Genomic DNA, 23,416 nt, shown 5'->3' with positions numbered 1-23,416 from the left:
CAGACCACTTGCTTCCTCAGGATGCTACCTGCCAGCCAAAAATGACCCCAAGAGCTCAAACTTCCTGGCCTGTGGAAGCCTTGTGTGTTTAATTACTAATCATGATGGAGAGCTCACTACCTTACAAGACAACCCTGCTGGACACATCTCTCAGTGCAAGAAAGTCTCACTGTAATGGAGGAGGTTCCTGAGCAGATTCTGTAAGATAGAATTGTTTAATGTGTGTGTGTGTCTTGTTTTCATAATTAAAATCTTACAAGAAAGCCTCAAATTTCAAGTTCTTGGGTTATGCCTTGACCTGGAGATTTTGGGCCCTATCCAGGGCTCTAACCCAACCCTGTGCATGCAGAGAATGGGTCTGTTTACATAGGGACCAGTCACATCATCCCGAAAAACAACCTCAACTCGGGGACACTCATCTTGCCAGAAAACAGCCAAAGACCAAGCCTCTTCAACACAGGGAAGCACCATAATTCTTGGATGCAAGCTCGGAATTCCCCGACACATGGCTCAGTGGCTGCCTTCATCTCTGGAAGGCTGGACAGTCTTGGGGCATTCTCAGGGAACCAGATGAAACACATTAATTTGTCGCTCAAAAATTATTATTAGTTTATTGTGCTGCTGACCCTGAGTATTATAAGCATGGATAATAAATTCTCCAAGGGTCATTCCTGAGCATAGCCAGGCAATCTAAGGAAGCATAAACCTCCTGCATAAGATTGTCCCTTTGTTACTGCAATAGTGTGTGCCGTTCTTTTTCTCTACAGTTTTTCATCATTCCCTGGCCATGTGGACCCAGGCAAATGGACAGTCTCTGTAGGTTGTCCAATTCTGAACACCTGCATTATGAACATTTTCATCCTGAAGTTTCATACTCCACTGTGTATCCTTATTTGACAGCTGAAAAGTCAGGAAGCTCTCAAAGGGATGAACCAGAAAGAGGCAAGAACCATTCCTATAGACATCCTCCCTCTGGTCCTAGCTCCATCATTCTTACTGGCTTAAAAGTCATGCCGCCACTCTGAACCTCAGTTTTCTCTTCTATTAAAAAAAAAAAAACTGGATAACTATGCCCAAAGGGACATTCAGCAAATTGCATGCAATGAGGCACATAAAGAAGGAACCACACAGCAGAGCTGAGAGCCTGGGTGCTGGAAACTGCCTGGGTTAAAATTCTCGCTCTGTTGCTGACCAGCTGTGTGACCTTAAGTCCTCACCTTAACCTCTTTATACCCTAGTTTCCTGATTTGCTAAGTACAGACAAAAAAACAGCATCTATGTCACAGGGTGGTTTTTCAGATGAATTGAGTTAACACATACAAACGGTCTGTGACAACACCTGGTGCAGGGGGCGCTCTATGAAGCCTCTTACGTAGCAGTGTCTGTTTGCCTCAGCTCCCAGCACAAAGTACAAGGTTGACAATATTCTTTTTGAAGACCTGACTCAGCCCTGGTGTCTGCATTATCTCTCAAGACTCCTCACGGTGCTCAGTGATGAAGAGACCGTCGCCACCACTTGTACAGGTGAGAAAACCAGGGCTCAGATCAGAGGGCAGGGTCAGGGTGGAGGTGGACTTGAGCTCATTCCCTCTTTTTGCTGTGCCATGCTGCCTCTCTGGTTCTGCCATCTGTGGCCACCAAATACCACTGACCACCCTGAGAACCGTGACACTGGGAAGTTCCAGACTAGCCAGAGCTCTGGTTTATTCTGCACTGAGCCACTGTGCTGTAGCCACAGCTGGAAGGCCACCACCCTACACAGGCGAACAAGAAGCTAAGCCTGTTGTCATGTCTTGACCCCTTGATGTTTAGGCACCTTTTTTTTTTTTTTTGAGACGGAGTCTCTCGCTCTGTCGCCCAGGCTGGAGTGCAGTGGTGCAATCTCTGCTCACTGCAAACTCCGCCTCCCGGGTTCACGCCATTCTTCTGCCTCAGCCTCCGGAGTAGCTGGGACTACAGGCGCCCGCCACCGCGCCCGGCTAATTTTTTGTATTTTTAGTAGAGACAGGGTTTCACTCCGGTCTCGGTCTCCTGACCTCGTCATCCACCCGCCTCGGCCTCCCAAAGTGCTGGGATTACAGGCTTGAGCCACCGCGCCCGGCGTTTAGGCACCTTTCTGTAGTGGCTTCTTCACCCCACACAGCTGACAATAATTGTACTGGAGTACTAGCTGATCTTGGCACCTCCCACCCCTTGCTCTAAAATTTTCAATAGCTCCCTACTGCTTACAGATCAAATCAGTTCATCTGGAGGTACAAATCCAAATTCAACACACTCCTTTTGAAGAGCCTTCCCAGCCTTATTCCCTCCTACCCTCCCTCTGGTATGGCTGGGCCAGTCTCCTCTTGGTTCCCTGGACTAGCACGGTCTTCTGGGAAGAGCACTCAGATGGGGGACCTCAGCGCCACCGTTTCCAAACCACTCCAGAGCAATCATGGGTGGGAGAGCAGCCTGAGACCCAGCTGCTTAAAAATCACACAGCTTGATGAAGACCTGCGATCTAAATCCAAGCCTCTCTACACCCTGAGAACCACTTGGAAGGGCAAATACTCTTAGCTACAGTTTTGAACGACTTGCTGATCTTACCCTAAACATACAAGTCCAGAGAAATGATCTGAAGTGCTTGGATAATTCAAGTATCTTTGGATCGTAACACTTCTCTCCAGTGGCACCTCTTTCAAGTAAAATCCAAATCTTTCACAAGGCCCCTGCCTATCCGACTTCCCATCGCCTTCTGCACTCCACCCACACTGGCCTCCTTACTTCTCTACGAACCCCACAAAGGCCTCCAGTCTCAGCACAAAGGGCCTTTGCTCCTGCTGTTCCCTCTGCCTCGGATGCCCTTCTCCTTGGGATGTCTGATCATCCTTCACGTTTCACTCAAGTTCACCTCTTCAGAGAAGCCTTCCCTGATCACCCTGTCTAAAGTGTGTCTTCCACCAGTCACTCTGTATCACATTGATTTTTTTATTCTTCTTTTCCATAAACTATAATTATCGTGTTCACTTATTAGTCTGTTTACTGTCTGCCTCTCCCCAGCACAAGGAGTCTGTTCACTGCTGTATGTGGAGCTCAGAGAGCAGCACCCAGCTCAGAATAGGTACCTGATACACATCTGTCCTCAAGGAATGTGTGGACTACCAACACAACTTTCCTCTTTGGCTGCATCCTATGCCTGACAGCCTCATCCCCATTTGAAAAGCTGGGGAAAGTGAGGCCCAAATACCTCAAGGAAATCCAGACTCAAGCTGGAACAAAGACTTCACTCCTCTTCTGGGGCTCAGCTGGTCAAGGAGACCTGCTGCTGACATTTTACCGAAGAACTCCAACAATAAGACTCTCTTCTATTAGCGAGAATTATATTCACACCTCCTACAGGGAGAAACCCTGCTTTTATGAAGGTAAAACCACATTGTGATTAACACTTAATCAGGATCTTATCTACATTACAGCTCTGCAAGGTAAAAAAAAATAGTTGGGGGTCTTAATACCATGCTAGTAATGTTACAATGAGTGTGTTCCTGACACGATTTTCTTATTAGCGTCCTTCCCTGTAAATTTTATTGCATTTAATTAAAAATTATTACTAAAAGAAACAGCTGCAGATGGTCTTATTTTAAGTCAGAAAATTAAAAACTGAGTATTCTCATCAGTCAATTTCAACAAGAAGCACAGCCACATGCATTAGGATGTGATGGTTTTGAGATAATAATTTTCATGGCATTTCTAGGTCCTTTCAATGAAACTTAATGAAAGCTCTGCATGAGTTCATTTGTCAAAAACATAATAATAGGAAGGCTCCTGGCTTACAGGCAGATATAAAGATACCAATGAATACCACAGCTAGGATATGCCAAAAATCCAGCCACGCGGCTCTCAGCACCAATGGAACCAGTCAGCAGGTGGCTTAGCTGCAACTCTGTCACATTCCCACCGAGGACTGATAGCTGAGGCTGTAAATCACCTTGGTTTTACAAGGATGTGTTATTTGTTGCTGCAGCGCTGTCTACGGTAGTAAAAAATATATAAAAGTCAGGTTTCACTCTCTTAGAGAATCACTTCAGCAAAATATTTATGCATTCTAAGGAATCTGGGGGTGCACTGACAGGTGGGGAGGAGGAAGGAGGGGATGCTTATGCTAGATTTTGTGCTAGATTACAGAACTGCAATGGCAGTCGCTATTCTCGGTCTGGATGGCCCATACAATGACCTCCCCCCAACTTCATTACTCGGCTTGTCTCCTCTACTCTTAAAGAGTGAATTCCTATTATTTCTTGCTATGTCTTTTACTGGAAACCAACTCAAACCTTTTATTTGGGACCAGACTGTAAAAGACAAAAGAATGAAAAGAGAAATGCAAAGGCAGATGCAATCTAGCCCTGGAGTTCATCAATGTTGGAGAACTAGGGTTGCTGTGTACATCTTGGTGGCAGAATGCCACTCCTCCCCTGGCTGCAGCCACAGCCCCAGGTTGGTCATCCTCTCTTGAGGGGACCACTACAACCATCTCTTCATGAATCTCCCACCTTCCCATCCCTCCATCCCCTCCATTCTCCACCCTGCCAGCAAAGTATCCATGCAGTGCACCACCCACACGATGGCGTTCCCCTGCTGAAAATCACTACGGACTCCCCCCTGCCCAGGGGATGGCATACACACTTGTCACGCTGATATACAAGGCGTTCTCAGCTGGGCCCACCCTGCCTTCCCAACTCCGTGCACCTGAGCTCCAGCTGAACACTTCAAGATCCTTTCGACCCTACAGACTCAAGCGCAGGCTTTTTCTCTTCCTGGACTGTCTCCATCATGAACTCCTGCTCCCCATCAAGACCCACCTCGGCCGGGTGCGGTGGCTCACACCTGTAATCCCAACATTTTGGGAGGCCAAGGCAGGTGGATCACCTGAGGTCAGGAGTTCAAGACCAGCCTGGCCAACATAGTGAAACCCCATCCCCACCAAAAATACAAAAATTAGCCAGGCAAGGTTATAGGCGCCTGTAATCCCCTGCTTGAATCTGGGAGGCAGAGGTTGCAGTGAGTCAAGATCATGCCATTGCACTCCAGCATAGGCAACAGAGTGAGGCTCCATCTCAAAAAAAAAAAAAAAACACCCACCTCAAATGTCCTACAGATACTGAAGGCTCCCCTACTGCCCACTCCGTAGCCAACTGGATATACCACTAACCAAGCTTTATCACTTTATCACCCTAGGCTCTAATTGCCTCTCTATCCATCTTTCTCCTCAGCCAGCCTAAAAACTCCAGAGGGCAGGGATGTGAGTACCTCTACTACCTAGAACAGCACAGACAATTCAGCAGATACTCCAGGAACGCTAGCGGACTGAGTGAGGGAGCTGGCTGGGCTCACTCACAATGTTCTACTGTTACACTCAGAAATGAGAGAGAGAGATGGTGTTTGTGTTTAGTCCTCAAGCCTTTCAACCCCATCTCCTCCATATAATCATCCTCCCTGTCTGCAGATGATGTGACCTATTTTCCAGAATAAAGGTATTGAGGTACCTTCTGAATGAAGGAAGACATTTTCATTGGAGTCTTATTTCTTGTACTTGCTCTCCTCTTTCTCCTGCCTCCATGTCAAAAGCCTACTTTTCCTGCAATGTCTACTCAAGTGCCACTTTGTACATGAAGCCATCCTGCCCGCCTCTGGACTCCTACTCTTCAGGTCCTGAGCCTTTTCTACCTTGCATTTCAGTGACTTGGGTCTAAGTCCTCTTCCTACCCCCAGACTCAGTCCACTGAGGCCAGCAGTGGTACATGGTCCCCCTCTCTCTCCTTCCACACATCACTCCATGCAATCTTTGCCCAAAATGAGTCATTTCACAAACAGCCATCACCAGTTAGCCAACACACTCACTTTCCTGGGTGTTCCTGCTCCCTCTCCTCATATGCAGGCTGCACAACATGGCCCAAACACAAACTCCTGGGCATGTCATTCGAGCTGCATTTCAACCATAAGCAGCTCTGTAACAACCCTGGGCTGGCGAAGCAGAATCCTTAACTGCTCTGTCTGCAATGCACAAGCACTCATGAGCTGCTGCCCCGGGCGGGTGGAATCTTCTGAGGTTCTCCTAATGAGCATTCCATCCCAAACAGATGGCATGCTCCAAACCGAGAACTCCTGGTTGCTCCTCAGGCACAGCTGGCCACGCAAGGGCAGGGGTCCCCACTGTGGCCTGCAGGAGGGAAAGACATCCGAGTACCTCATTAGCAAGTTCCAGCAAAGCTCGTCTTATTGATGAGTTGCCAGCAGAGCGACAAACCCACCAGCCAGCAGAACAGAAAGGTGTCCTTTCACTTTTCCTTGAGTCTCCTGGACCAATAAGCAATGTTAACATTTTGGGGGTGGCTGTGCCACCCTGTCTCTTGCAAGCAGGACACTCAACAGGTTTGGATTAAGAATACCAGAAAACATCCTGGCTAATATGGTGAAACCCCGTCTCTACTAAAAAATACAAAAAAATAGCCGGGTGTGGTGGCAGGTGCCTGTAGTCCCAGCTACTTGGGAGGCTGAGGCAGGAGAATGGCATGAACCGGGAGGCGGAGCTTGCAGTGAGCTGAGATTGCGCCACTGCACTCCAGCCTGGGTGACAGAGCAAGACTCCGTCTCAAAAAAAAAAAAAAAAGAATACCAGAAAATGTGGCAATTTGCGACCACAGAAAACAGGTAGTAGTGGAAACAGCACTGGATTGAAAGTCACACAGACTTGGGTTCTGACCTTGGTTTGGCCACTTACCATCCATGTGACAGAAGATAGTTCATGTCATGTCACCAGGCCTATTTTCTCACCTGGAAAATGGGAACTGGAAATTCCTACCTAACTGTAAGTTATAAGTGAAATAACAAATACAGTCATAATAATAGAGACAGGCAGTTTTATTATGATTATGGAATCATAAAACCCCTAGCCTTGCTGTCTTTGGTGTACGAGGCAGCTAATGACTCCAAATCAATATTGCTCAGATGTTGCCTGCAGCCCTGAACCCACCTCATGGGAAGTCAGAGGTACAGTTCATGCCACATCCCATGGCAAAAGCTTGCAAATTCAAAAGCCTGGTTTTACTGATGTGATGTAAAGCCCTAAGCATTAAGTCAAACATATGCAGAACAGTCGTTTTGTGTGTGTGTGTGTGTGTGTGTGTGTGTGTGAGAGAGAGAGAGAGAGAGAGAGAGAGACAGAAATACACATCAAGAGGAACAAGATTCTCCCTCCCAGGTTCCACACCTCAGGAATCAAATTCAAATCCTGCATCCACCACTATGTGACCTCGGTCATGTCACTTAATAACAGCTAATGCTTACTGATCATTTTACCATGTGCTGTATTAACTCCTGTAGTCTTAATGACATTCCAAGGCAGGTACAATGATCATCTCCTTTTACAGATAAGGACACTGAGGTACAGAGAGGTCAGAAACTCGTTCTAGGTCACATAGACAATAAGTGTAGACCAATACCCAGGCAGCTTGGCTCCAAAGCCTATAAGCTTAGCTGTGGTGCTTTCACAGGCTCTCCTTGGGCCACGGTGTCCTCATCTGTAAACAGAAAAAGCTACCATAAATGTGTCAAGAACAATATGTACTAATGGGTGAGGGCCGTGGGGAGAGAGGCAGAGGGGCAGAGGGGAAGAAGAGGAGAGGGAGAGAGGGAGAAAGGGAGGGAGAGGAAGAAAGAGACAGCGAGAGAGAGAGAGAGAGAAAGCCAGTGTAGCAACATGTGCATGGTATAATCTGGGTGCTGGGCACATGGGCGTTCACACTAAAACCCTTAACTTCTCAACAAGTTTGAACATTTTCATAACAAAATGTTGGGGAAAAGTGGCCTCAGGGATCTGTGCTGATGTATAATGCTGACTGCTATCATGCAAAACACAAACATATGATGATGAAGATTTAAATGAGACATTTAGGACAAGTGAGTCTGTGGCGTGTTTTGCATAAAACAGGTATGTAATAACTGTATACAAAGCATCCAGCACTGTGTTGCTAAAAACAGGTATTTAATAAATGATATTTCTTTCCCCTTGTGAAGCTCAAAATCACCAACTCATCAATATACATTTATTAAGCTTCTAGTGTGTAACCAACATATCAGGGTGCTATAGGATATTCAGAAGTGAAGACTGGGTTCCCCTAGCCAAGACTACTGGTCAGTGACTTAGGGCATAAGACAGCCTATCTGGAAACTAAGGGTGTTGGACTAGATCTCTGCTGAAAACTTTTTTTTTTTTTTTAAGTGAGAGTCAATTCAGGGAAAAAAGAATGCTTCAGGAATACATTTCATTTCATTTTTCTTTTGAATCAGGGTCTGCTCTGTCAGCCAGGCTGAAGTGCAGTGGCATGATGACAGCTCAATGCAGCCTGAAATTCCTAGTTCAAGTGATCCTCCCACCTCAGCCTCCTGAGCAGCTGGGACTACAGATGCGTACCACAATGCCCAGCTATTTATATATGTGTGTGTGTGTGTGTGTGTGTACACATATATATATATGTAGAGATGGGAGTGTATACGTAGAGATGGGAGTCTCACTGTGTTGTCCAGGCTGGTCTCAAACTTCTGGCTTCAAGTGATCCTCCTGCCTTGGCCTCCCAAAGCATTAGGATTACAGGCGTAAGCCACTGCACTCAGCCCAGGTATACATTTTAAACTAAAGAATGATAAAACCTTCTTTTGTATACCATTGAAAAAAATGGACATAGGTAATACATTTATAAAAGATTGTTAACAGTATTACTATAGCTACTAACATGCTACTATCTACGCAAATCTCAAAGGAAGTAACTACACAGAAGAAACTTTACAATCATCCATTAGACCCTGAGTTGCTGCTCACCCAGTTTCAGGGTCGCTAAGGGCTCTCTGAATTCTATTATACACTGTTTCTTGAAGGGAGATACTTTTAGTAGAAAAAGGGCTTGGATTTAAATAACACTGAATCACACCATGAGAGAGTTACTTCCTTCTTAGTCCTTTTGGATTCTTCTGGTTTTGCCAGGTAGAAAGTCTCCATGTGGTGCAAGCGTATCTTTAACACCTCTCCCTGTTTAACAAAGAGATCAGGCTTCCAGCTCCCAGCCTTGGCAAGGAATCACCTCAAGCTAGTCTTTACCCATGTTGTTTTACTGTTCTATCTTATTTTTACAATTGCCTTCTATTTATGGCAACTGATACTGTTTTTCCATTTCCCAATAGTGACAAAAAGTTTCCGTTACATTTTTCTAAATAAAAAAGATGGGCTGATTTAAAGAAAAGTAATGAGTCAAAGTATAGGCAGTATAATGGAAATGGTAAATGTAGTCCAGGAAAGGTGAATGGTTGAGAAATACAAAACTGCTCCAACCTCACCATTTTACAGATGAGCAAACTGCGGCCCAGCCTCTTCCAAGGTCCCATAACAAGTGTTGGGACCTTAGGCTTTGAATCCATGTCTGGTGCACTGACCTGCCTTCGGTCAGGGCTATGGGTATTTATTTTGCCTTCTGCCTTTAATCCTCACACTAAAGCAAGGTATGGGGCAGGACAAGTAGTAGAAGGAGGAAGGAACTGCCTCCCCACCCTCTCATCCCGTCCAACCCCAAGCACCCCTAGGCACAGGTCTCAGATCAGCAGCATCCCCTCCACTCTGTACTCAAAGCCCCTATTCAGGCAAACGAGCAGGGTCCCCCGGCCCCACGGCAGTCACTCATGCCTCTTGGCGATATGGGTCTCAAAGCTCCCTTGCCCAGACCTGCTGCAGCCCAAAGTGGGGATTTTTCTCCCCCTTTGCTTTCATCTGTTTCATGTAGGAAAGCGGAAGAAAGCTTTGCTCACTGATTGATGTCCAAGAGGATGTGGTTCCTGTATGGGAGATTTATTCCAGTCAGTCTGGCCTTTGGCAAAATAGCATCAGAGTGGTGCAACCATGCTTTTGAAATTCAGAGTCTGACAGTTCAAGACACTCAACCAAGGCCCTAGGCTGTAGCATCAAATGTGAGCTAATGCAAAGAACGCACCTAGCATAGTGCTTGGCACACAGTAAACAGTCACGATCCAGGAGCTTTAGTGTTGTCTTAGATATTTTATTCCCTATTGTCATAATTGTCTGGATGAAAAGGCCTCTTTGTTTTGTTTTTTGCACAAAGTACAGACCAAGGCAACAGGTCTTTCACACATAGCCAAGCAGCCTGTGCATTGCACACCCCAGGTGGCACCATACATAGACCAAAAGGTGAAGAGTTGCTCTTGTGATTGTACAATGCGCAGCCTGCACAACCAGACCTGGTATCCCCTCACATAATTCACTACAAATTCCTGATCCAGAAGTCAAGAAGTCTGGGTTTGGACACTGATTTCTCCAGTAACTTACTGAGAGAGCTTATGCAAGTGCCTTTTCCTCTCTGTGCCAGTTTCCTCTTCTGTAACAGGACTTGTGTCTGAAGTTTCCTCCAGCTATAAAATTCTGTGATTCAACAGAGGCAGATTTCAATTTGTGAAGGGCTATCGTAAAAAAGATGAAATAAGCTCCCTCACCTGGCTTGAGAGAGAAGAACCATGAGTTGGGGAGGGATATTACAGGGGAACAGTATATGCCTCAGTCACAGAGAAACTCTTTCTCATGATCAGAGTACCCAGCACCCAATGAGGCGGCTCTGGGAGTGATGGGTTCCCTGTGGCTGAGGATTTCAAGTACACTGGGTAAGCACCTGTTAGAGGTGGGCGGTCTCTTTGAGCACAGAGAGTTTATTGTTGCAAAGCTTGGTTCTGCCTTCCTCAGTGCTAGGAGGCACTCAGCTGGGGATGGGTCTTGTCCACCCCTGCCAATTGTTATTAATGTAATGAACTTGTTGACTCTGCCTCTCTACCCCTCTTGCAGCTCGCACGAGTCCACATTCTCCAAATTAAACTCAGTCCCTCGGGCTGTGCTGGTGTTTACCTTTGCTCTGGCAAAAAAAATCTTTTCATCTTAGAAAGAACTAATAAATAAATCGCCTTACCCAGACTTGGGATAGTGAGAAGATGGAGCCAGGACGGCGAACCATGCAAAATACTCAAGAGAATTATCCATGCAAACGCTTCCTAGCAGCTCTACTCCAACAACAGCAAATGCTAATTGCAAATCATCCTTATCTAGTCAAGACTGCGGGTCCCCTAGGAATTCCTAGCAGCAACAGCTGTGTAGGACTGGCTTAAGTTTCTGCACATGAGGGAAAAGAATCAGAGGGTTTCTTTTAAAATCACAACCACTTTGGTTTTTCGTTAATTCAGATCAGGTGCCCCCAAACAATGAGGATGGTTCAGGGCCAACTGCATCACCTTTAAGTTGTGTCCACAATTCCATGAGGAATAGCAAGATTTGGCAATTATCCACTCGGGATGATCAATGAGGGGCATTCAGTCAGTCTTGGGAAGGTGAGGTCAGAACACCCCCACTGTTGTTCAATAACTTCAGTGTCTCACTCTCACTTCCAAAGTGAATCAATTAAAAAAAAAAAAAACAAGCTTGGATGTAGCTCTTAAAGACTTCCATTCGGTAATTTAGCTCAGGGCACCATCAGCTCTTTAAACAATTTAAATAGTCTTTTCTAGTTCCCTGTTGAATACAGTGTATAGTCACTCAATAAAAAGGTATCAATCTCAATTTAAGGTATTTTCCTGATGTGAAAGATATTTAGTTTGGCAAGATTCCAGAACCTTCTCTCTTGGTGACTGTCTCAGAGGCGAGTAGCAAAGCCATCTACCTAGGAGATAACGAGAACTGTCTCCCAAATAATGTAAACAAAAATGCTTTCACATGTACCGTATTTGGCATCTTATACACTGCTTTCACAGAGAATACCTACTCTGATTTTCTTTTCCTTTTTCTTTTTTTTTTTTTAGACAGAGTCTCGCTCTATGGCCAGGTTGGAGTGCAGTGGCGTGATCTCGGCTCACTGCAACCTCCGCCTCCCAGGTTCAAGCGATTCTCCTGCCTCAGCCTCCCGAGTAGCTGGGACTACAGGCGTGTGCCACCACGCCCAGCTAATTTTTGTATTTTTAGTAGAGATGGGGTTTCACCATGTTGACCAGGATGGTCTCAATCTCTTGACCTTGTGATCTGCCCACCTCGGCCTCCCAAAGTACTGGGATTACAGGCATGAGCCACTGCGCCCAGCCTTACTCTGATTTTCTTAAACTCTCTACCATGAGGTAGCATGAGTCCCATTTCATGGATGAAGTAACTGAGGCTCAGAGATATAAAGCCACTCACCCCAAGTCAACACAGCTAGTAAGAAACAGAGCCTGAGGCCGGAAAGCAAGTCCATCTGTCCCCCACACCCACGCTGCCTCTTGGATAGTTACAGCTGCCGAACAAGAAAGGAAACAGAATGTCAGGTACCTTTCTGTGTCCTGGTCTGCACTCTGCTGTTTGCTCTCAAATGCGTTGAAGCTGCTCATGTCCACGTAGCCATCATTTTCGTTTGCTGTGGACAGGGCTCTGCTCTGATCTTCAAACAGCTTCGTGAACGCGCTAGCCCTGGCAGGTCTCCGGGGTGGAATCTGGATATTCTCATAGTCCGAGTTCATGGCTGGAATGTTCTCATAGTCTGAAGTGTCAGCGCTGGGGAAGGAGATGGACCGTGGCTTGGTCAGTGGCAAGGGCAGGAAGGGTGGCCGGGAGCGGTCTTCGAAGGACTCCACTCTGGACACCGTCCTGCTGAAGGGGACACCTTTCCTCTTGCCATCTCTATAAAAGATGAGGGAGGAGGGGGATTCAGAAGCCCGGAGCTTCCCAGTCCGAGACTTAAGCTGAGGGGAGTTACTGAGGCTTCTCCGGTCCACTTCCAGAATCCTGGAAGGCCCGTGGTAGCTGGATTCTGAAGAGGACCTAGAGGAAGACACGTTCACATCCACGTGCAATTTGTTCTCTGTCTTCTTCTTAAACGTCAGTGCCAGGAACCGCTTAAAGGATGACTTCTTCTTCTTGTACTTGTCCGGGGAGTCGCTCTCGATCAGGAGTGAGGGAGAGCTCTTTGTGATGGGCTTCTTGGTGATGCAGGCCAGGTCGAAAGGAGGTGGGATGTCTACCATGGAAGAAGGCGTGGAGGTGCCGCTGGACGGAAGGTGGTTTCTCTGGGAGAAACTCCCAGAGGAGCCAATCACACATGACAGAGAGAGATTGTCCTCTTTCCTCTTTATCCTGTGGTCATCCAACCCTGACCCCTCAGGCTCCTGGTACACGGAGACCGGAATCTCTCGGCCTTCCACGGAGAATGACCGAGGGTATAAAGTAAAGGCCCTGGGCTTTGCTGGCAAGGCCCTGCTGGCTTCCAGGGGCTTCCCCTCCAATGACAAAAGCGTCTTTCCTACCTCCTCTGCGGCACCTCCAATGCCAGGGGCTGACGAGCCCGCCTCAGGTCCGGTTTCTTCAGGGACAGTTTCTGGGACATAGCCGGCCACCTTCCCAGAGTGGGGCCGGACCCTCATGCTGGTATTCTTCCTGTCTGCGGGGACCAGGCCACCCTCTGCCTCACAGTTCATTTCTTCTTTCGAGCCATAACCACCCAGGGCGTCCGATGCAGCCTGCCCTCCTTCTCCAGGGGCTGCCTGACCCAGCAGGCCCGCTCCCATCACATAGGGGTTGGCCAACGCATCATCCAAGGCCTCCTCCTCCAGCACGACCACCACATCAGGGGCTGCAGGACCCTCTGCCGCTCCACCCTGTAGGGAGCCACACTGGCCACACGAAGCCCCCACCAAGGGGTTCTCCTCCGCACGCAGCCCCAGCTTTGGTGCCTGCTCTGATTCTAAATCTTTCGCTGATTCAGAAAGAGCAGAACAGCTCTCGCTGCAAAAAGAGGTGCTCTCAGTTGGGAAGAACTCATAGCGGCTTCCTGTGAGGGAAGTCACAAAGTCTTCCGTGCAGTCATTCTCAAAAGGGACAATCTGGCAGCTCTCCTCAGCGGGCTCATCCTGTGCATGGTCCTCCAGGGTGGTGGCTGCCACTTCTTGGTTGGTTTTCTTCTCGTGGTCAGGTGGTTCACTGAGGTCAACCTGTTCCCCACCTGTGACACCCGTGGCCTCTTCACATCCCTCCTCAAGAACTTCAGGGCAGTCCGTGGCCGTCTCTGCCTCCTGGACCCCGGCCGGCTCCTCCTTCTCAGGGGGCTCCTCACTGGCATCCTCAGCATCCTGTCCCATGTCTTCAGTGGGCCTGTCAGGACCCGAACCCTCATCTGCCCCCGCTGGGTCTGTGCTGGCACAGCCTTCCTCATCCTCCTCCTCTGCCTCCCCGGGGGTGTCGGGGGGCTCGTGGTCCTCTCCATGGATGTGAGGCAGGAAGAGGTCACTCTGGAAGACCCCCTCCCCAGCCCAAGGCCCACTGTCCTCCAGGCTGCACTCCCTGTGTGGCTGCACCAGCTTCTCTTCCTCCTCACTTCTGGACACCTGCTCCAGTGTCCCAGGCTCATCAGCGCAGCCCTCCCCTTCGTCCTCAAGAGCGAGGTCTGTGCCTTCCTCACCCTCCCTGCTCAGCACTCCTGCACCCGGAGCAGCGGGGGCCACTGAATCCTCACCAGCTCCCGTCCCCTCCAGGATACATGCTTCACCTCCCTCCTCATGCTCCTCTTCCTCTTCCCCAGAGGCCTCTGGAGACACCAGGGCTTTGTTCCCCACACTGTCCCCATCCTTGGGTTCATCCTCCCTCAGCGGAGCCCTGGGGACCACGATGTAATCCTCGTCGGTCTCTGACTCAGAGCACTTTGGGACGGACCGGGGACCCTCATCAAGCCCCCTGTCTACACAGAGCAGGCGCCCGTTGCTGCATTTGTTCAAGCTGTCATTTAGGTGCACACTGGCTCTCCACTCGTTTGGGGCAGTCAGCCTGGGCTTGGGGGCAATGGGGGGCTTCGGGCCCCTGAACATGGAGTTTGGAGTGTGAAGACTCTCGGGCCTGGCTGAGGAAGGGAATTTGGGCGCTGTCACTGGCGTCAGTGGACTGGTAGTCTTCGGCTTGGGAGCGACAGGTGGTTTTGGTGAATCTAGACAACAAAAATAGAGAAAAAGAGAAAAAGTACAATTAACTTTATTTCCATTCAGAGTCTCCTACACACCACTTGCAGGGGACGCCGCAGATGGTTCCGTCCGCCCATGTGAAGCCCACCTCTAGTGCTTTGTCTTAGGCTTAAGCCCTCCACCAGAATCTTGAAAACCCCTTGATTTTCCACTAAAGATTCATTCTGTAAACAAAGTGAACAGACCTTTCTTCTACACGCAGCACAACTAACGAAAATCAACCAAACGAAATCCTGTGCTCCTCAAATGAAGTGTCCAGGTCAGTGCATTCATTCATCCAGCAGCTACTGATAAATACTTTCTATGAGCCAGAGACCAAGAGAAAAGGCTGAACTTGCCATCACCTTCCCTGCTGCCCTCGTGGAGCTTACATCCCCACTTCTACAGCTGCTCCATTGGGTACCCACTAGCGACACGCATAGCACTGCAGACGGCAGGGTCTCCTAGGGTCAAGAAGAGAAAACAGACTCTGCTGAGAACTCACAGTTGAGTTAGAACAACTGGAGGGTAGCGCAGGGGACCCTTGGAATATTATGACTGAATAGCTGCCATTTCATCCCTTCATGAATGACACTCCAGAGGTTTGAAACAGTGATGTGTGCTTCTGCTGGGGGGTCACGTCTGGAATCTGCATGCTTCAGGACTGTGTCCAACCAGACCTACACCCAAATTTCATGGGCATGCAAATTTCATGGGAGAAATTATATAATACTTGCCAACATGGATATCTGCAAAATGTCTCTTCCCTGTGGATGCTGAGGACCTTCTGACCATGGCAGAATAAAAGATGTGGTGCAGACTACAATGCAACAGGAATTAGAGAAGCATGGGCTGCTGTGGCCAGGGAAGACCTCTTAAAGAAGGTGACATTTTAGCTAAGATTTGCAGGATAAGAAGGATCTAGAGAAGGGGAACGGTCAAATGAGTGGTTGCCAACTTTTGAGTTCAGCATCTCTCTGCCACAAGACTGCCCATGCCTCCTCCCTGGCTTCCCTGTCACCTGCCTGCCCCCCTACGCTCCCTTGCATACTGAGGGCATAGAATCCATCTCCATCCCAACATCTCTGTTTCAAAAGTACTGCCTGGATCCCCATCACCCATGGATTAGGACTCCCACGTTTCCCCTTCAGCATGGTCTAATCTCCCAGCTCCATTCCCACTAAGGCTTGGGTATGACACAAGTGGCCTCAAAATAACAGCCTGGCTCCTAACAGGAGGGAAGATGAAGCAGACTGCCGGGAGATCTCTGCCAGCAAACTCTTCTCTTCCCAAGCATGTTAGGCCCAGTTTTGTCCCTGAAACATCTAACACCACTAATCTCTAATCCAGGGCTGTCCCTGGAATGTGAGCCACATATATCACTACATAGGTAATTTTAAATTATCTTGTAGGCACATTAAAAATAAATAGGTAAGGCTGGGTGCAGTGGCTCACACATGTAATCCCAGCACTTTCAGAAGCCAAGGTGGGCAGATCACTTGAGGTCAGGAGTTCGAGACCAGCCTGGTCAACATGGTGAAACCCCGTCTCTACTAAAAACACAAAAATTAGCTGGGTGTGGTGGCACACGCCTGTAGTCTCAGCTACTTAGGAGGCTGAAGCAGAGGAATCACTTGAACCTGAGAGGCAGAGGTTGCAATGAGCCAAGATTGAGCCACTGCACTCCCGCCTAGGTGACAAGAGCAAAACTCTGTCTCAAAAAAAAAAAAAAAAAGGTAAAAGTAATTTTAACAATATATTTTATTGGACTCAATATATCCAAATATTATCATTTCAATATGTAATCAATATATAAAATGTATTAATGAGGTGTTTGACATTCTTTTTTCATACTAAGTGTTCCAAATCTAATATGCATTTTACATTTGCAGCACATCTCAATTTAGACTAGCTACATTTTACGTGCTCACTAGCCACATGTGGCTGGTGGCTACGGTACTATCCAGCACAGCTCTAACTGGTTTTAGACATCTCCATAGGACTGTACCACTGGCACCTCAATTTCAGTATTTCTGAAGCCAAAGTTGGTATCAGTGCCAATGGGTTTAAAGGTTAAAACAGCCACTGCATCAAACCCCTAATCCACACCATTTCATCCACATCAATGCCCAGGCCAGCCACTGACATCCATACAATGACCCAGAATCTTCTAGAAATAGTGACTATCAAACTCCTTGTTTCTGTACACAGTCACGTGTGTCCTAGTTTAGAAAAATGTCTATCCATATTAGTGAAAAACAAAACATTGGAGCTTAAAAAGATATGCTTCAGCTACCTGTTAGAGTAGGGTAATAGAGGGAGCCTTTGGAGCCTGGCTGATCTGGGTCAAATCCTGACTTTGCTACTTATCAGCTATGAAACTCAGCCTCAGTTTCTTCATCTGTAAAATGGGTGCCACACAGCACCTACCCTCAATGGGTTGTTTTAAAAATTAAATGCTACATAATATATCAAAAAGGCTCAATAGCAGGTCTTCACATAGCAATAATAAATAGTAGCCGTTGTTCAGATAAAGTCCATCTTTGCCTATCCCAGATCTTCCCTTGGTTGAAGTCTTGCTCTACACTGATACACTGCGCAATATGAGCTTCACACTGTCAACATTGGGTGGCAGGCATTGGCACGAAATTATTCTTTGGGGGTGGGACTCTCATTTCTCATCCTTAACAGGTGGGCATTTCACATGGGTGCCATGAGACATGACAAAAGGGACAGGTGGGCCAAGAAAAATGACCATCACCTTGCCTATATCACCCCCCTCCCACCCAATCCTTCATCCAATCAAGCTATTGATCTGCAGGCACTGTCTCCTAGGGAAAGGTTATGGTGGGTGTCTGAGGCATGATCCTGCAAGAAAATGACTTCCCCACAGGAGCCTCTGGGAATAGCAAACACTCAGCGCCTGTCCTGTGCTTCCAGCCCCAGGCGCAGAGTGCTTCAGCCACATCCCTTCTGAGATCAAGGCAAGCCAAAAGCAGAAAGGCTTCATCTGACCCTCACTGAAGGATGAGGAAACTGAGGCACAGACAGGGTGAGTGGCTGGTGTGGGGCTACCCAGCGAGTCCAGAGCAGGGCCCTGGTAGAACCTGGGTTTCCTGCTTTCTAGTGTTGTCATCTGACCCTCTGCCATCCCCTTTTTGCCACAGAGTGTTTCTTCTATGATGGAGACTCAGAGGTCCCAGCATCTGGTGAAGCAGAGAAGGATAAAATGCAGGGAAACTAACGCCAGGGTGACCAGAAACAGCTGGGCCGTTAAAAAATGTATGTAAGGCTGGGTCCAGGGCTCAGAACTACTAACTGACCAGAAAGTGAACAACTAGCTTTCATTTGCTCCCATTCAATTTCTCTTAGTCTAATTCCACTAAATACATATTTATTGAGTACCAACTATGTGCCAGGCCCTAATCTAGATTCTTTAGACGCATCAATAAGTGTTTGACAAAGCCCCCAGACTCAAGGACCTTGTACTGAGAGGTGGTGGGAAATATGCAAGAGAAAGGGTAAGTACATTACATATCATATGCTAGATGATGATAAAGTCTATGCAAAATGATGAGGAGTATTTTCTTTTTGCAATTTTAGATAGAGTGACCAGCATAGGCTTCACTGAGAGGACATGTGAGCAAAGACATGAAAGTGGTGAGGAAAGCTAGGACTCACCTGGCATCCAAGAAACAGCGAAGAGGCCAGCATAGCCAGAGGGGAGCGAGTGATGAAGCAGGAGAAGCAGATGAGGCTAGAGGAATCATAGGAGGGTGCGGATTATGCAGGGCTTTGAGTCAGAGTGACGTGGGAAGCCACTGCAGGGTTTTGAGCAGATGGACATGCACATTCTGGCTAATGTGTTGAAATAAACTGAAATGGTGAGGAAGGAAGCAGGGAGACTAGTGAGGAGACTCCTGCAATTATCCAAGCAGAGATGATGGAGGCTTGGACCAGGCTGAGGTGAAAAGAGGTCAGATTCTGAACAGGAAAGGAGAGCTGAAGGGATCTGCTGACCATATGAATGTGGGGTGTAAAAGAAAGAGAAAAGTCAAGAACGACACCAAGGTTTTGAGTCTGCGCAACTAGAAAGGTGAAGTTTCTGCCAACTGGAACAGGAAAGACTGCAGGTGCTGGGGAGGGAAATCCAGAATTTCAATTTGCACGGGTCAAACTCCATTCACAGTCACCTACTACACACCCTGGTGGAGATGTCAAGCAGCTGGAGATGTCAAGCAGGCTCTGGCTTCTGAAGAGAAGTCTGGCTGGAGGTCACCATCATAGAGATGGAATTTAAGGCAGGAGCCTGTTGAGATCACCAGAGGCATGAGTGGGGACAGAGAAGAGGGCAGGGCCAAGGAAGGAGCTCTGGGGGCCCCAGGCAGCAGAGATGAGGAGGGTGCAAACAAATCAAGAGTATGAGAGCATCCAGCTCTGCCCCCTCCTATTCACCTGCATCACAAAAGGGAGCCAGATGGAGCTCCTGACCTCAGCATCATGTTATCTAGGTCTAAGGGCAATTCTGCCTAGAGAAGACTCAGAGAGAGCATTGAGTGCAGGTTGAAGGACAGGAGGATTTTCACAATTAAAAAATAGGCTCCACCTGGATAGAGCATTCCAGGGAACTTTAGGGTATGCTGAGCTTTAGGGTATGGTAGGGCGAAACTATAGGCTAAATCAGAGCTGCGGTTTCCTTCTCTGGATTCGCTGTCCAGAACCCAGCATGGATGTAGCTGGTGGACCTTCTGGGCTCTCCTGAGTTCCTCTGGAGAAAGCTATGGTGTGAACCTTCTCTCTCCTTGTATCACGGAGCCTGGGGGTCGGTCCCTCCTCATCCTGAGTTATTAATGCCCAGGGGCTCCTGGCAATTTGCTATGCCTGAGGATGACTCAAACTCCAAACACCCTTTCAGCCAAGATGGCAGGAGTTAACTAGGGGGTGGGGGAATCGCATTGACAGGAGGAAGAGATTTTTAACAGCTTCTAGTGATAGAAATCATCCTCAGCCAGCCCCCTGGTACCAGTTTATATTTTCTCTCTATATTTTAATTAAATATCTGTCACTCACATGTTCGTGCTTGCTGCTCCCTTGTCGGCTATGTAGAAGTTCAATTAGCAGGGGGATTGGGAGGAGCACTGGATGGGGAGCCAGGAGCCCTGATCTTCACACCTGGCTCTGCCTTAACTGGAGGTGTGATCTTGGGCAAGTCCCTTCCCCTTTCCGGGCCTCAGCTTCCCCATCTGTAGACTGAGGGGATGGGACCAGTCAGTCAGTCTGGTTTGCTCTGGGCGCCCACAGCCTTCTAAACTCCTGGCTCTTCTTAAGACATCCTCTGACATCCCATCTTCAGTTACAAAGTCTGTTTCAGCTGCAGTTCACTATATTCCCCCGGACCTCTCATAACCATATGTTGCAAGAGTAATTATCTTCCAATTTCACCTTCCAATTACATCTTAATTTAACTTTCATTCCTGGGTGCCTGCTGGAATGTCCAAGCCAAGCCTGATGATTTCTAATTAGGCTGCTGTTAGGCTGGTCCAGTGATCCACGACAGGGCACTACCAGGAAGACAGCACAGGACAGTGTGGGAAGAGCACGCTCAGGCTCAGGAAGGCTGGGCTCCCATCCCATCTCTGCTATACGTCAGCTCTGTGATCTTGGGCACATCATTTTGCCTCTCTGAGCCTCAGTTTCCTTTTTGGTAAAATGATGAAACACTCCCTTTTTTTTCATAAGGCCGTTGAGAAGTTCAGGAAAATAACAGACATGATGCCTAATAGCCGACTGGCAAACATTTCCCACACCCTACTACATGTTAGGCACTGGATAAAAAAGCAGGCTCTCAGGCTGGACAGTCTGTGTTTCAATCTTGTCTCAGCCCTTCAATAAACCAGTGACCATAAAATCTCTGCCCCTCAATTTTCCCATCTATAAAATGGGGATGGCAATGGTACTCACCTCATAAGGTGACTGTGAAAACTAAATAAACTGATAGAAGTAAAACACCTAAAAGCAATACCAAGTACCCAATAAATATTAGCTGGTAAGTACCAAATAAATATTAGCTGGTATTTACTGGTTGCTCTGCTACAGACACTGTTCTTTCTAGGCACCTTACATGTTTTAGTCTATTTAATCTTACCAACCCCATTTTTCAGAGAAACAGGTGTAGAGAGGTTGAATAACCTGCTTAATGTCACATAACTAAGCATATGATGGTTCTGAGATTCAGTCCTATGGAGTCTGTGAACCACCATGCCACGTGATCAGGAAATTCAGACCATGGTGCACGGTCTGAATGTGAGGCTGGTATCATTACCATCACATTGAAAAAGGAACCAGGTTTACACTGGAGACAAATTACAGGAAGGCTGAACCCAAGAGTGACAACAGCTAAGATTTCCTGGGACCAAACCTGCCTCTAAGTTTATTCCGACTCACTCCATCCCCCAGATTCTCAGAGAAGGGAGGGTCTGCCCAAGCCTCATGCAGGAAAACGTGGGAAAACTGGAAACGCTCTCACCATTGTTATAAAGCGAGTTTTATTAGGAGTGTAGGAAAAAGCTAGCCTGGCTCTGTTCAGCCACGCCAGCACAGGCAGGAGGCAACCCCCTTTCTAAGCAGTGGCTGGCTGGGCTCCGGGCCTCTGTTTCAGCCTCTTCCATTCCCGCAAAGTGGCACCCCCGATCCTGCTCCCCAATTCTGTGACCCACACTCACTAACTGTCCAGGTGCTTGTATGCCCAGCAATAACAGGGCCTGGACACGGAAGGTGGCTGCCACACTCCCAGACTGTCTGAACGCGCAGCCTGCACCTCACTGCTAAAACAATGACTTTTTTTCATTAGAAAGATTTTTTAAAGAAAAAATCCTACACACACACACACACACACACACAGATCAGCAGGATATGGTTCCAAGACAGCCAAAATGGTGGCTTCCTGTTTCTTTAGGGATGTGTGTTTTGGAGTATGGCTTTGGACAAGGGTGTTGGTCGGGGAGCGGGCTGCCTTCTACTAAATTCTGTGAGAAAAAGAAAATAGAGCGGTGATTGCTCCTTGGCAGGCAGATGAAGTTAGCTGGGACTGTTCCCTTGCAAACTCTCATCTTAAGGGAACTTTCTGCCCTCCCCTTAGATGGAGTTGGGAATCCCGAGGACTGGGTTCCATGCACCACCCATCTCCGAGTCTCACTTTCTCAATCCGTTAAATGGCACTACTCTGGAGGGATCCCTGCGATTTCAAACACATTTTGATTTCACGGAATCTCTGAACTGCAGGGATGAGCTGGGGGAGTCAAATTCATAGAGCAGGAACGCGATGGACTGGGGGTGGGGGAACCTGGAGCGGCTCAGCGCGGCCGCGAGGAGCGTCCCCTTGGCATTGGGTCCCCTAGGGGAGGCACAATGGAGGCCCCTGGCCAGGGCGCTGCGATGGAGGGGTGCGCTATGTGGGGATTAATTTAGAGCGTTTTAGTCTCATCTGGAGAGTGAGCTCCAAGCCTCGGGGTCTAGGAGGAGAGAAGTGAGCAGGGATCCTTCTTCCGGTATGCCGAGTACTGAAGGGCTGGGAACTGGTCCCGGAGTCGGGGAGAGCTCCGGAACCAGCCCCGTGGGTCCGGTGTGGCCCCTGAGAGGTGAGCAAGGACCTGTCCGGGACGCTGGGGAATGGAGGGAAAAGGTTTTGGGGCCCGACCAAGTCGCTTTTGCGAAAGGGGCGTCTTTCTCTGTTGTGGACGGGACCCTCATTCCGGGGACCGCCGTGGGAGTGGGATACTGGCGCGCACGGCCAGGGCGCGGCCTCGCCAAGGCTGGGAAGGTCCCTGAGGCAGGGCGCTTCGGACGGGGGCCCCCGATTCTCAGCCTCCTCGGCGAGGGGACCCCGGAGCCGCGCATGCTTTGGCCAAGGCCGAGCGGCACGGGAAGGTCAGAGGATTTCGGGCAGCTAGTCCCGGGCGCCCCGGGAGCTCCAATTTGGAGCGCCCGGCCGGGGTCCCTCGCGCTCGTGCCTCGGCGCCGGAGGTCTCCGGGCCTCCTACCTGCTCTGTTCATCTTCAGCGCGCGGGGCCCGGGCCGCCGTCGGCGCGTCAGTCCGTCCGCCGGTCCCAGTGCGACTCCGCACACCGCCTCCCTCCGCGGCCGCCCCGCGGGGCCCGCACCCCCTGGCGCCCGCCCGGCCCCGGCGCGCCTCGGACTCCGCGCGGCGCGCAGAACAGTGGGGGCGCGGGGCGCGAGCCTCCGGGGCGGGGCCGCCAGGCGGGGGCGCGGGGCGGGGGAGGAGGAGGGGGCGCGAGCGCGGGGGCGGCGGCTGGGGCAGCGCCGGGCGTCGCGTCCGCTCCCGGCTCCGGGCGCGCTGCGCTCTGGCAGCCGCGCCTCCGCCTGCGCCTCT

The 23,416-nt window shown here is 48.9% G+C and overlaps 1 protein-coding gene across 2 annotated transcripts in view; it reads right to left on the bottom strand.

Annotated features, from left to right (window-relative positions):
* LOC116466773 (FYVE, RhoGEF and PH domain-containing protein 5) overlaps positions 1-23,153 on the bottom strand; it is a 124,731-nt gene extending 101,578 nt beyond the window's left edge. Inside the window, exons 1-2 of one of the 2 annotated variants that reach the window (XM_032149802.2) lie at positions 23,067-23,153; positions 12,374-15,014 (exon numbers count right to left, since the gene is read on the bottom strand). In XM_032149802.2, coding sequence (XP_032005693.1) covers positions 12,374-15,014; positions 23,067-23,079 — 2,654 coding nt within the window. In that variant the 5' untranslated portion in view covers positions 23,080-23,153. Of the gene's footprint in view, positions 1-12,373; positions 15,015-15,233; positions 15,302-23,066 lie in introns of those variants that run through there. The other variant, XM_058437312.1, reaches the window with a different exon arrangement.
* Positions 23,154-23,416: the final 263 nt, after the last annotated feature.

This window comes from Hylobates moloch, unplaced genomic scaffold (assembly GCF_009828535.3).
Source record: "Hylobates moloch isolate HMO894 unplaced genomic scaffold, HMol_V3 SCAFFOLD_4, whole genome shotgun sequence".
Taxonomy (NCBI): Eukaryota; Metazoa; Chordata; class Mammalia; order Primates; family Hylobatidae; genus Hylobates; species Hylobates moloch.
The sequence above is the reverse complement of the archived record's forward strand: the minus strand, read 5'-3'. Positions and strand labels throughout refer to the sequence as shown.